The 13661-nt window shown below is 52.1% G+C and overlaps 4 protein-coding genes across 4 annotated transcripts; 2 read left to right on the top strand and 2 right to left on the bottom strand.

Annotated features, from left to right (window-relative positions):
- Positions 1 to 167: 167 nt before the first annotated feature.
- Positions 168 to 2759, bottom strand: JCM15063_006455 (succinate dehydrogenase [ubiquinone] flavoprotein subunit; the record flags this gene model as incomplete). The annotated part of the gene is made up of 9 exons (XM_076681179.1): positions 168 to 172; positions 255 to 514; positions 578 to 696; positions 771 to 1405; positions 1471 to 2198; positions 2263 to 2279; positions 2350 to 2388; positions 2570 to 2655; positions 2726 to 2759. 9 exons carry the CDS (start codon positions 2757 to 2759, stop codon positions 168 to 170), a joined length of 1923 nt encoding a protein of 640 aa, XP_076531694.1.
- A 520-nt stretch (positions 2760 to 3279) lies between these two features.
- JCM15063_006454 (FAD-dependent oxidoreductase) lies at positions 3280 to 5045 on the top strand (the record flags this gene model as incomplete). Its single annotated transcript, XM_076681178.1, has 6 exons — positions 3280 to 3316; positions 3452 to 3601; positions 3685 to 4250; positions 4317 to 4352; positions 4418 to 4639; positions 4695 to 5045. The coding sequence occupies 6 exons, from the start codon at positions 3280 to 3282 to the stop codon at positions 5043 to 5045; spliced, it is 1362 nt and encodes a 453-aa protein (XP_076531693.1).
- A 131-nt stretch (positions 5046 to 5176) lies between these two features.
- NRD1 (Nrd1 complex RNA-binding subunit) lies at positions 5177 to 7395 on the top strand (the record flags this gene model as incomplete). The annotated part of the gene is made up of 4 exons (XM_076681177.1): positions 5177 to 5188; positions 5251 to 5346; positions 5410 to 5872; positions 6164 to 7395. The coding sequence occupies 4 exons, from the start codon at positions 5177 to 5179 to the stop codon at positions 7393 to 7395; spliced, it is 1803 nt and encodes a 600-aa protein (XP_076531692.1).
- A 1962-nt stretch (positions 7396 to 9357) lies between these two features.
- On the bottom strand, positions 9358 to 11027 carry JCM15063_006452 (uncharacterized protein; the record flags this gene model as incomplete). The annotated part of the gene is made up of 9 exons (XM_076681176.1): positions 9358 to 9402; positions 9485 to 9674; positions 9761 to 10111; positions 10190 to 10329; positions 10396 to 10407; positions 10476 to 10499; positions 10575 to 10720; positions 10798 to 10836; positions 10946 to 11027. 9 exons carry the CDS (start codon positions 11025 to 11027, stop codon positions 9358 to 9360), a joined length of 1029 nt encoding a protein of 342 aa, XP_076531691.1.
- Between the last annotated feature and the right edge of the window lie 2634 nt (positions 11028 to 13661).

Here is a 13661-nt window from a genome sequence, read left to right as displayed (position 1 = left end):
ACCAAAAGTACGAAAGAGAGCGTGGAAAGCAGGACAGTAAGGGGAGAACGAATTGGTGGTGAACTAGAGGATCATCAACAAGCGGTGCGAGCCGAGTGAGAGTGAGAGAAAGAACAAAAAGTAACGGCGGTTGAGAGTATGACAATGGAACGGAAAATCTCGTCGATTTAGTCTAGACACGAGTCGAGCAGAGAGACAGTCAGCTTAATGAACTCGGTGCTAGAACCCAAGAAAGAAAGGGAGAGTAGACTGACAAGTTCGCTTGAAAGGCGGGATGGACTTCATCTCGTTCTCATCGAGCGTACCCGAGATGACGTCTCGGTAACTCAGGCTCGTCTTGCCGGCAACGTCCTTCTGGAACGACAAGGTGTGCTTCATCCACTTTTCGTCGTCACGTTCGGTAAAGTCCTCGCGAGCGTGTGCACCTCGAGATTCTTTGCGCGCTTCGGCCGAGACGATGGTTTGGTCGGCGCACGTGAGCAAGTTGCGAAGTTCGAGGGTCTCGACGAGGTCACTAGGTGTGAAAGATTTGGTAAGCTGACGTGCAAAAGGGGGAGAAAGGAAAGGGGAAACTAACGAGTTCCAGATCATGGATCGATCCTTGATTCCAACATCCTTCCAAGTTCCACGAACTCGCTCGAGCTCCTTGACTCCGTTCTCGAGCGACGCTTGAGTACGGAACACGGCGGCATCGTTCTACGATGATGACAAGTCGAAAAGAGTCAGTGAGTCTCGTTCGGATACGCTCAAGAGTCAAGGAATCAACTCACCTGCATGGCCTTTTGCATGTCGAGACGGATCTCGGAAGTGTGCTTCGAACCGTTCGAAGTCCTGATCTCGTCGAGTGCGGCGATACTGTCCATGCCGGCGTCGTCCGAGATCTTCTTGTGCGGCTTGCCCGGTTCGAGCGTACCGGCAATGTGCTTGGCAGCGGCACGACCAAACACGACAATGTCGAGCAACGAGTTGGCACCAAGTCGGTTCGCACCGTGGACCGAGACACACGCAGCTTCTCCCGCCGCGTACAAACCGGGCACGACCTTGTCCTTTCCGTTCTCGTCGACAGTGACGACTTCTCCCGTGTACTTGGTAGGGATTCCTCCCATGTTGTAGTGCACGGTCGGCAACACTGGGATCGGTTCCTTTGTAACGTCGACTCCGGCAAAGATGGCCGCCGTTTCCGAGATACCGGGCAATCGCTCGTGCAGGACGTCGGGAGGCAAGTGAGACAGTTGAAGGTAGATGTGGTCCTTGTCGGGTCCGACTCCTCGACCTTCACGAATCTCGACCGTCATCGAACGCGAGACGACATCACGCGAGGCGAGATCCTTGGCCGTAGGTGCGTATCGCTCCATGAATCGCTCTCCTTGCGAGTTGAGCAAGTATCCTCCCTCTCCACGAGATCCTGTGTAAGAGTTTTATCGAGTTGAGCGCTAGAAGCTTCAACAAGTAGGAAAGAGAAAAACTGACCTTCAGTGATCAAGCATCCAGCTCCGTAGATACCGGTAGGGTGGAATTGCACGAATTCAAGATCTTGCAGGGGAAGTCCCGCACGGGCAACCATTCCGGCACCGTCACCACTGCAGGTGTGGGCCGAAGTGCACGAGAAGTACGCTCGTCCGTAACCTCCGGTCGCGAGGACGGTCTTGTGCGCGCGGAAGCGGTGCATGGTACCGTCCTCCTGGTTGTACGCCATGACTCCGACGCACTCGCCGTCCTCCATGATGAGGTCGGTCGCAAAGTACTCGATAAAGTACTCGGTGTTGTGTCGGAGCGATTGTCCGTACAACGTGTGCAACATGGCGTGACCGGTACGGTCTGCCGCGGCGGCACATCGGTACGCCTGTCCTCCCTTGCCGTACTTGAGGGATTGACCCCCGAACGCGCGCTGGTAAATCTTGCCTTCCTTGGTACGCGAGAAGGGCAGTCCGAAATGTTCGAGTTCGAGGACCGTGTTGGGGGCTTCCTTGCACATGTAGTGAATCGCGTCCTGGTCTCCGAGCCAGTCGGAACCTTTGACCGTATCGTACGCGTGCCACCTCCAGTCGTCTTCGGTCATGTTGCCGAGTGCGGCGTTGATTCCTCCCTGCGCGGCGACCGTGTGGGATCGGGTCGGGAACAGCTTGGTGATACACGCCGTCTTGAGTCCCGCTTCGGCGAGACCGAATGCAGCACGAAGTCCAGCTCCTCCGGCACCACTGCATATTCTCAATCGATCAGCAATCTGCGCGTCACTCGCCTACCGATACGTCTAGTACTCACACAACAAGCGCATCATACTGTAGGTTTCGACAAGATCAGTTTCAGGGTAAATGTGAGACGAGCGATCGAATGAAGAGTGAGACTCACTTCGTGTTCGATCAGGGCATACTTGCCGCTGATGGTAGTCTAGAGCAGCAGGAACACGAGAATCAGTACTGAGCGAGTTACCCAGTCGAGGGCGGTGGAGGAGAGGGGTGGTTTGATCTCGAAAGAGAGATCCGATTCCCGAAAGGTCGCGCGGATTCCTCCACCGATCGAAACAGTGTCGCCACCCCTCCCCTCGGCGTATCGAGACCAAGTGACTTACGGGAACTTCCTTTGCTCGAACTGGGTTCGTAGAGACGACGCGTTGACGCACCGCCGAAGTCGAGAGCGAGCGGCTGAATCGGGCGCCTGAGACGGAAACGAGAGATGAGATGAACACTCTCTGTCAACCTAGGACGAGGGAGTGAGAGACTCTTACCTTGAGCAGACCGCAACAGGTTAAGAGTGGCCATTTGGGACCGAGAATCGAGGGCTGCAAGCAGGTGGCGCAGGAGTGGAGAAGGAGCGAATTGGAGAACTAGGCGCGAATATCCGGGAGTTCCTCCAGCGAATCAATCGAGGGCCGATTCGGTCCGATACGCTCCTCTCCCTCTCTCTCTCCTCTCTGTCTCTCTCGCTTTGTGTTGCGTAGACTCTCTCAACAGCTAGGGTCGCTGACGCGAGCAATGCATCTCGTACAACATGCTTACGTGCTCCCGGGTTTGTCCAGTGTTCGGTTCGTACTGTACACACACACATTAGCAAGTCTACAGAGCAGCGAAACAATCGAATGAGACGAAGCAAGCTGAGGAGAGGGTAAGCACGAAAAATGTCGGAACAAAGATTTGGCGAGCGGCGGGTCAAGCGCTCGGCTCGTGCGGGAACCGGGATCCGCGATTCATCCTCGAACCCAAAAACCCACAAGTGGGGCTTCCGGCTCGCCTGTGGGTGTGACTCCCACTTCTTTGGGATCATCCTCACGTTGACGTCCTCATGTCGGAACCTCTTCGAGTTGCAATCGTAGGAGGAGGTAAGTTTCACAATCTCTCCTCTCTCATTCTCCGCCAAGTCGGCCCCCCCACACTACACGTCCACACCGCGCCCTCCCTTCGTCTCGAGTCTTCGTTCATTCATCGACTCTGTTCTTTCGGAATTGTCGAAACAGGTATCGCAGGATTGACTACCGCTTTGGCGTTTCATGAACGGATTGTTGCTGAATCCGAATCCGATGGTCGAGCGTTGAACCTCCAAGTGACCTTGTTTGAAGGGGCTCAAAAGTTTGCCGAAATTGGAGCAGGAGTCGCATTCGGTCCAAGTAAGCTGTTTTTTCTTTCTCATTCAACAGAGAGAGATAGGGACTGATCATATTACCGTCGTTTTTTTTTTCAATTTCCATAGATGCTCAAAAAGCATTGAGGTTGATTGGATGTGGAAACGCTCTCGATCGAGTTGCAGGTCCTTCTGGATCCGACAGTTCGTTGTGGTTCAAATTCAGAGTTGGAGAAGCTTCTTCCGAACATGCTACATCATCGGAGGGAACCCATTTCGCGACGATTTCGGGTGACGATGCAGCTCGAGGGAGTTGTCACCGTGCCGATTTCCTCGACGAATTGATTCGACAGTTACCCAAAACCATCGCTGCTAGATTCAACCATCGAGTCTCTCGTTACTCCTCAAACTCGACGACCGGGGTTACTACCCTGTACTTTACGAACCCCGAGTTGGACCCTTTCGAAGCAGATCTGGTCGTGGGTTCCGATGGCATCAAATCGTCGGTTCGGAAGTCGATGTACGAAACTCGAACCGATTTGTCCGTCGATCAGCAACAAGCCGTTTACAGTGAATGGATCGCATGGAGGGGGTTGATCACGAAGGACCAATTCTACACCGCGTTTCAAGGTCAAGAAGACAGTGCTGGGTTCAGTGACAAGATGATGCACTGTGGTCACGAGAGACACATTCTCGTAAAGTTTCTCCTTTCCCCCCTCGTAAGGGACGTAGCAACAGCTCTGATCATCTCTCCCATTCAGCACTTTCCGGTCAGGAACGGCGAATTGATCAACATTGTACGTTTCAAAAAGAGGTTCCTCACTATCGAGCTTGGTTAGCCTGACTTTTTTCGATCAAACAGGTTGGATTCGTTCGAGATCCTGAGCATGACAAACTCAGGGATCACACGGGACCCTGGAGTGAATCGAGACCTGCAGTTGAAATGATGAGAGATTACGCGGCGTTCAACGTACCCTGTCGAAAACTGTTGGAGTCGATCGAGAATCCTTCGATTTGGGGAATTTTCAAGTTGCCGTTACTTGACTGTGTCGTCGATGGACGAGTCGTATTGATTGGGGATGCAGTGAGCTCTCTCTCTCTCTCTCAAGATTGATGACGAGCTCAAACGAGAATAATAGGCACATGCGACGACTCCTCATCAAGGTGCAGGAGCCGGTCAAGCCGTCGAAGATGCCTTGTTCTTGTCTCGCCTGATCGCGACTCGCTTCGTGACGGAAGCTCGAAACCGTAACGAGGCGATCGACCGTGCGCTCAAAGTGTACGTCGATACTCGTCACGCTCGTGCACAACGAGTGCAACAGACCTCGGACGAGGCGGGCAAGTTGTACGAGTTTATGGATCCGGTTGCTCGAGACAATCTTGAACAGATGCGAGTTAATTTGGAGAATCGGATGCGGTGGATTTGGGAGTATGATGTCGAGGCACAAGTCGAAAGAGCTGTACAAACATTGCGCGAAGAACTGTCATGAAATGGATCACACTGTCTTGGCTACTCTAGTCCAGAGAGAAAGAGAAAGAGTGGGACAGCAACGTCCTAACGTGAATCGCACGCGAACGTTCGCGTTTCTTTCGTCTCGTCCTGCCTCCTCCGCTGTGGATCATGTCACTCGATGTAAGCTCCAAACTCTCTCGTGCGCGTACGCAGCCGACTCATGGGATCAAGGGTGCTCGCAGGTGCTCGACGGGCAGATCAAGGCGGTGATCGCAAAGAACAAGTTGTCGTCGTCCTTGGTCGAGCAGATCGTCTCCCTCGCACTAGACAACATCCAGGTACGCACCCACCGAGTCACGCCAGCTGCTGTTGCCTGATCCGAGTGCCATCCGAGTTTGTAGAACGACACGGCGTTGATCACGCTCGTGTATCGACATCACAAGAAAGCGCACCCGAACCACAAACTCACGTCCCTGTACCTCGTCGACGCGATCGCGAGAGGTGCCAAATCGAGACTCAAGAAGCAGCAACAAGCCGAACGTACCGCAGCCGCTTCGACCACCCCAACCGATGACCCTCCTCCCTCGACCACCGAGGTTGGTACCGATGCTTCGTTCCTCAAGAAACTCGATGGACTGTTGAGCAAGATTGTGCTCGACGTGTGGGAACACGCTCCCACTGAACATCGTGAAAAAGTTCGCAAAGTGCTCGACATTTGGACCAAAGCGGGCACGTTCAACAGTTCGACCCTCGCTAGACTCGGCAACAAACTCCTCGCTTCGACCGCAGTCGTTAACCCCAAACCTGATCAGAGTCCAATCGCACCGGCCATGTCTCCACAAGGTGGACCTCTCGCGACTCCAGGTGAATTTCTTGTTTCTCTCTTTCTCCACCATCTCGAGGGTCCTCCCTGGACTCGTTGCTTCTCCGGCCTACATCACACGCATCAATCGAGGGCGGTAGCAGCGTCGAGCATCACCTGGCGTAGACAGCATAGCCCTCGCAGTCCTTGTCGCGCAATGCAGATTCACAGAACCGAGGTTCCCTTTTCCCCCCATAACTCTGCGCACGAATTTTTCTCCACAACATCTTATCGAGAGTGTAATCATGTACTGAATCGTGCTCCTCTCTATCTCTCTGTGGGTCCAAAAATAGATCTTTATCCACCACCTCCCGCCACGACAACGACGGCAACAACAATCACCAGTGGGATTCCAGCAAATGTCCTCGCTCTGTTGCAACAACAACAATCAGAAACTCAGCTCGAAAATCAAGCAAAACTCGACCAGGAACGAGAAAAACGACGCGAGGAAGAAATGATTGAAAGGATCCTCGCCGAAGCTCAAGGAAAAACAACACTGCATGCACAACCTCCAATCGCTTCTTCTTCTTCTTCTACATCGTACCCTGCTACTTCCTCTTCTTCTTCTTCGTACCCACCGGTTCCAAATCCGCAATACCCATCCTCTTCCTCCTCCTCTGCGATCCCGGGCTATCCCTATGGTTCTACCTCATCTTCCACTTCGACCAGTCGGTCGTATGGCTACAGCTCTCACGACAACTCGCAGCAAGGAGGATACAGTCAAACTCGAGATCCTCGTCGAGCGTCCTCATCTTCGACCGCAGTCCCCACCGATCGAGATCCTCCTCCTCCTACCGCAATGATGCAAGGATCGAGCGGGAACAATTGGCAAGATGATCAAAGAAATGATTCTCTATCTGAACGAGGGATGTACGGGAACGGGTACTCGACCAACGAGTATGACCGTCGAGGAGATCTACCCCATAAGCGAGGGTACGAAGATCAGAGTTGGCAGGAAGATGTGTACGATGGACCGAGTAGAAAACGGACTTCGAAATGGGACCAACCTTCGAGAGAGGGAGGCAGGGATAGGGGTCAAGATTCAGATCGACAAAGGTACGAAGACGATGAGGAATCACGAGAGTCGTTCCAACGTGCACCATTACCAGATGCTCGACCACCTCTACCTGAACGCGATCGTTCCCCATCCCCTGATCGTAACCGACCCGAACCTCCTTCTCTCGCTGTCGATCAACCTGAACCAAATCAATCAACTCTTGCTCCTCCTTCTTCATCTTCTTTCGATGGTCAGACACCAACGACGAGTACGACGGCGTTCAACCCTTCGACTTTTGACGCGAGTTCCCCCGCGAGTTGGATCTCGTTCGTCAATGTGTTGAGACAGAGTCATCCGTTCTTCATGGCACAACGAGTTCGAGGTGAACAACCTACGATGCAAGATGTCGCTTCGCTGTGCGTACCTTCTGCAGTCGCCATGTTTGGATGGGGCAACTCGAACCCAGGAGCTGGAGGAGGGATTAGTGGAGGTGGATTCGGTCCAGGTGACACTGGAGCAAACATGTAGCAAAGATCGTGATTCGCTTCTTCGTTTCAGTCCTGGTTGGGAAAACAGTTGATGAGAAACCCCGCTTGAATCCGGGTTCATTGCAAAGCAACGATTCTCGCAACTCTTCAAACACCTTTTCTGCGCTGGTCCCGTCTCGTCAAGCGGCCTGATTGGAGCAGAATTCAGTCACAGTCGCGTTCAGCCTCAGAAATATCGAGGCAGCCAAAGATTATTCATCAGATATTTCCCTCTCTCTCTCGGTCTCTTACTCAGACGTTCTTATTCGGGACAAAGGAGCAGCAGAGCATGTTCTCGTAATAGAATCTGGATTTAGGCGACTGTTGAGAATTGCGAGAAATGCCAGGGGTCGAGCCAACTGACACGCGCGCGCGTTCCGTTTCCTTTTCGCACCACTCCTTTCACCCAAGAAACTCACGTTCTCTGAGCGCACGCGTCTGCTTCTTCTCTTGTTCTCTGGTTTTGGACCTACATTCTCCAACTGCACTCGCTGGGCCAGAATCCCTGCTTCAAGAGATCCCCTTCGCCGTGCTCTTTTCACGATTCTTCTCGTTTTCTTTTCAATTTCGGTTCTTGGTCCTCTCGAAGCGATGCGTCAATTTGCGATCACGTTAGTCGCGCTTTCCGGTGAATCCCTCTTTCTTTCGTCTGGAACAGCCTCACGATTCTGCAAGCTGATCCAAAGGAATAACCTGGTTTCCAGTATTCTGCTCTTTCGGCGCTTTCGCTCAAGTCGCCGAAATCCCACCTCACTCGCTCTCGCCAACCCCCGCGAGTGGCATTTTCCCTCGAGGCTCCGGTACTCTCGATTCGGCAGCGGCGGCACTAGAAAGTTCAGTCTTGTCTTTGGCCAACTCGGCCAACAAAGCGGTTCGAGGTCAAGGAGTTTGTTCTTCCGATTCGACCTGTGCAGGGTTCTTGCACTTTGCCAAAGTACGTGAAATCGAATCATCTTCCGCCCGAATGTCTCTGCCCCAATTTCGGGGGATCCGAGCGCAAGGTTTCTGACATGCAATTTCTCTTTGAACAGGTTTGTAGTGAGAAGGAGAGTTCGGCCTCGATCGCTGGATGTATCTGTTCTTCCGCAAGTCTCGAAGTCATGAATGCTTGCACAAGCTGTCTGTCCCAATTCTCCTAAATGCGCTCAACGTCAAGCTGATTTGACACCCATTCGGATCTCAGGTATATCCTCAAACTCTGTCAAGATCAATGCGAACCGTGAGTGTTCGCATCCGTTTTCCCATCTCGAAACTCAAGTGACACAATCTGATTACCTTTCCCTTTATTGACTAGATTTCTCCTCGTTTTGCAATTCTGCAAGTTCGACTTTGGCGATTCTAGCAGCATCTCAAACTGCAACTCCTACGACAACTTCTTTGTCTACTTCTTCGACACAAGCTGCGAATCAAGATCAACACAGTGGCACCGCAGGACAACGTCTCGGGTTCCATTCAGTTGAAATTCTGTTGATAATAATTGCAGGACTCGGTATTACCCTGTTGTCCTGATTTGACTCTGAGCCAGCGTCTCGTTTGTAAATAGTCTGGTATCTCATCATACCTCCATGGCCAGCTCGTAATCTATTGATCACTTTCACTTGCGCATTGTTTTGCAAGAGAGAAACGATCCCGATGGCACGTTGCGACGTGGCGAGTTCATTGATCGAGAGATTGTGGAAGCGGTAGATCCAAGAACGGATGTAGTGTACTTGAAAGGAAAACGGAAGCAGGGGTATGATATTGCAACTGGTTGGGGATCGAACAGAGAAGTAACGACAGAAGGAGGAGGACACGGAAGGAATCCCGAGTTCTGCCAGAATCATCAGAACGTATACTGTCTGCCTCAGTGCTGTGTTCAATCAAGTCTGGTCAAAGGGAAAAAAAGCTCACCTTAGACGAGAAAAAATATTGATATGGTGCATTGAAAAAGAAGCGCATTCTCTTGCATCCGACTCGGCAAGCTTTAACGCAAGGTAGAAACCACGAGTTCAAAAACCGCAAACGTGACCTGTTCCTTTTCGAATTGATCAATTCTCTGTTGGTTGTATCTCGTGTTGTATGCTTCGGATACAGGAAGAGAAGAGGCTGACCATGTTGACCGGAACACTTCTCACGAGAGTCGGACCCAATCCGGCAAGAAACACTTTGTACCCTCCTTCTCTGTACGCTGTTTTGAAACTCGATCGAAGAGTTCCATAGGGATGTTGAGTAGAAGAGGAAGAAGCCGAAGTGTCTATGGAAGTCGATTGCATCTTGGTCTTGACCACATCTATCGGAAACCTGTCGACAGAAAAGAAAGGGCGAAAATCATCAGCCACCTGGAGGAGAAACAGGAAAGCGTTTTGGCGACGAAAGTTCAATCTCACGTGATGCCCCACCCGACGATACCTGCCAGACCTCCCGCGATCAAGATCCTGCCTGAACTCTCGGGCAAAGTCGTTGCGTCCCCCCACAATTCGCTGTCGACTTCCTCTTTCAAATCTCCTCGAATCCTACGACGTCCTCCTTCTGGCCACAGGTTGAACGAACCTCCTCGAACGATGTACTCGTACGTGAGGAAGTACGGACCGTATGCCGTGTCCCTCAACAAGGTAGGTACGAATCCTCGGTAGAGAGATCGGATCGAGTGGGTTCGAAGAAGAGATACGATCGAAGGTTGCGAGACGGTTTGCGATTGTTGCAGAATCTTGAGTCTTTCTATGGGCGTTGTGATTATCCTGACAGCGAAAGAGATACATCGAATCTATAAGTTTCGAAAAGTGAGAAAAGTCTAAGAGAGGAACAAGTACGCGTACGAAGTAAAGATTCCGCTGATCGAACCTGCGATCGTGATTTGTGCGAGAGAGGGTTCCGCATCCGGAGTTGACAGAAGGATTTGCGACATGGTGTACTTGTAGGCGGTAAAGACGGACGCGTTCATGAGCGCGATACCAAGCTGCGACATGGGAGCCCGTCAGCCGGTGCTGTGTCCGAAGAGTATAAACATGAGAGAGCCGTGTACCATTGGCGATGTCTGTAGAGCGAGCAATTCGTCATCAGACAAAGACCAGAATTATATTAGAAAGAGGAGAGAAAGCTCACGACTCCTTTGTACAATCCTTTCCCCTGCTCATGAGTCAACAAAGCGTCAGCATTACCAGTGAGCCGTTGAACGTCTCTAAGAGGAACCTGACGACTGACGCCTTCTTCCCTGATGATCCTGGTTGCGGCATGCCATGCATTCTTGTACCTCTGCTCGTTTGTTCCTGTGCTTCGAACTACGGAAGCGGAAATCGGGGTGAAGCTAGAAGTTGTCGGGACAGGCTGAGTTTGTAGTCGTACTTTGACTGTTTGACGGGAGGGTGCGAGGGTCGACGGTTAACCGAAAATGACTTTGGGAGCGAGAACCAGCGAGACTACTTGCTCGTATCGAAGGGGTGACCTGTCAGCAAGCTTGCCACACCTGTATAGCCACAAGAAGAGTGCTCGTTAGCTATCCTCTACGCGTCTGACGCTTAGGGATGCGAGTGGGGAGTGGGGAGCATCTCGACAGCAGAACGGGGGAGACTCACCCGCTACAGTCCCAGCGAAAAAGTCGAGCGCAGGTGAGATGGGAGCAGCTTCGCCACCAGAACCCGAGCTGCTGGACGACATGAACGGGGGACAAAGAATCTCGAAAACCACCTGTTCGCTCTCTCTTTCCCCCTCTCACTCGCTTCGGTCTATCACAAGCGCATAGTTGAGCTATTGTCACGCCGATACTCTCGCGACTCTACCGTCCAGGTCGCTCCTCTTGCGCCTTGTACAGCTCGAGTCCACGTCAACACCGACCGCGCGATCTTACCGCCAACACGTGACCCAGCAACGACCCTAGACTGAACAATCGCGTCTCTACAGAGGTGAGGACAAGGATCGTATGACTTGGCTGTAGTTCCCGACACCGGCATTTGCATGTCGACGTGCAATGTGCACGTGACCTCGGGTTTTTGACATCAGACACAGATGTCCGGTTGGATAGGCGAGATGTCCTCCGATCTTCTCGCAAGGCGTCTTGGACGCTGCGATCGAGGATGATTAGTTTTCGACTCGACGCTCTGCGGGGTTTTGCCGCTTGCGCGCGACCCTTTCTATCGTCTATCGGGCAAGGTTTCGACTGTCCGTTGCGCTACCCCAATTCGATTCCGCGAACCGTTCGTCTCTGATGGGCTTCAGATTCGGACTCTCGAAAGCCGTGGAATAGGGCGGACTCCGAGCAGGTTCGCGCGCCATCGGTTCCCGTCCGCGTGCGCTCGATTCGTTTCGCACCCTCTCGTCTCTCCTCCTTCCCTATCACCCGCCCCGCCTCCCATACAGCCCGGTCGCGTATCTTCTTCTGAATTCTGCGCACTGAACGAGCACCTTGTCGGATCAGGATTCGACGACATGCCGATTTATGCTTGCAAGTACTGCTGGCGCTTCAGCCCCCACAAATTCGTCAGCTTTTGTCCTTGCTCTTTCGGAGCACGCAGCTCAGAGTGTACTTTCACCGCAGTTGATCGACAATCATCAGCTAGAGCAGCACCAACTAACTCCCAAAAAGATCCAATGCGAAGTCTGCATGATCACTTTTTATCATGTGCAGTTCGTTCCTCCTCCGTTTCTGCCCTGCCACATCATCTGAGACAGGGATGATCGATGCTGACCACTACTTCTACCAGGAAGTTCATGGACATACATCACGCAGTCGAGTGCGCGACACTCAACCTGTACAATTGGCGCACATGGAACCCTTACGCTCTGCGATTCGACGTGAGAGGTTGATCCCACTTCTTCCATAAGCAGACTGTCACCCATGATACTGAATGCGCTTGACATCAGACCCATATAGATTCGGCTAACATCTATGTGGACAGCGCCATGCCGGATCCTGGCCCGCTTATCCTGCAACATTTGAAGAAAAGTCACGAGGAAAAGATCAGCGACTTGGAACGCGAAGCAAGTACTTTGCGCCTGCGAGGACGATTATCAGATCTAGACACAGTTCAGGCCGAGATCAACAAACTTCGAGCTGAGATCGCGTCAATCAATCAGCAGCTCGGTGGTCCAATGCAATCTTCCCTCTCGAAAAGCGATCAGACCTTACTTTCGATTCGCCAACAAGCGACTTATTGCCAGACTCACATCTTCTGAACCGTGCTGTTCTTGTCAGTCTCTGCTTTTTTTCTCTGTTCCTTTTTCTTTCTTGGTATGTGCCTCGTTCAGTTTTTTGCCACAGAGTGCTTGCTCTTTCCATTCTCGAGAGTCGAGAACTATGTCTCAGTTGCGTTCGTGAATCTGTTGATAATGCGGATTTTCTAGTGTGAGTATCAACCTACACTGCGAAGCAGCTGGTTTCATATGCTCGTCCTCGAAGGGGGACATTGATCGGTGATTGGTTTTTTCCTTCGGTGATTGGTTTTTTCCTTGCCCGCACCGCGTTTTGTTGTTCTTCTTCTTCTGAAGACTGCACTGAGCCACCAATTTCAGCTTCTGTTGTATGTTCTGTTCCTGCTCGCGCTTTTTATCAATTTTTGCAATTCTTTCGGCTTTTGCTTTGATCTTCGCCTGCCGAGCGTCAATTCAATCCGGAGATCCGTAACCTTACTACAGTACACATGCGCGAATTGGGATCAAGTGAAACATGAAAAGGCCCCCGATGATCTCGGACAAAGGAGAGAACCGTGCGTCGGGGCCTCATCAATCCCGAAGTACCTCCAAACTCCGACTCCGCGGTCCATTCGGAGACAAGGGAATGTGCGTCTCGGTCGTTCACACAAGTCACGGATCCTTCAAAGTTTTCCTCTTGCATTCCTCATCGTCCTGGACTGTCGCCCCTCAGCATGCCATACCTATGTCTATACTGTGACCAGATAAGCGACAGCCAGAAGGCAAGTATCTCCAAACTTCTGTTACCCGCAACGACGGACGCATTTTTTGCTGATTGTGGTTGCACATCAACAGACTGCGCTCGACCACGACAACGCACATCTGAAAAGACGCCCTGAACTGACACGCGACATTCGACAGCTTTGCGGGAGATGCTGGGTCACCTGGACACACAGGTCGGTCTCTTTTCTCTTTGCACTCATTCCATCGGATTCTTGTCGAAAAATACCATCAGCTAATCGCTCGAGACGTAGCCTGAGCCATCACCGAGAGCGGTACTGTGCTGCAAGGGAGGCGGCTCCAGGTGTTCGGCCACGACCCGAAGGCGTAAAGCGCGAGTGGAACCCCGAACTTTGCGTTTACGTATACAAGGTGAGACCGCTT

The sequence above is a fragment of the Sporobolomyces koalae genome (genome assembly GCF_050403365.1).
Source record: "Sporobolomyces koalae JCM15063 DNA, S_koalae_JCM15063T_v1_ctg58, whole genome shotgun sequence".
In the NCBI taxonomy this organism is placed as follows: domain Eukaryota; kingdom Fungi; phylum Basidiomycota; class Microbotryomycetes; order Sporidiobolales; family Sporidiobolaceae; genus Sporobolomyces; species Sporobolomyces koalae.
This window is presented reverse-complemented; position numbering and strand designations above follow the sequence as displayed.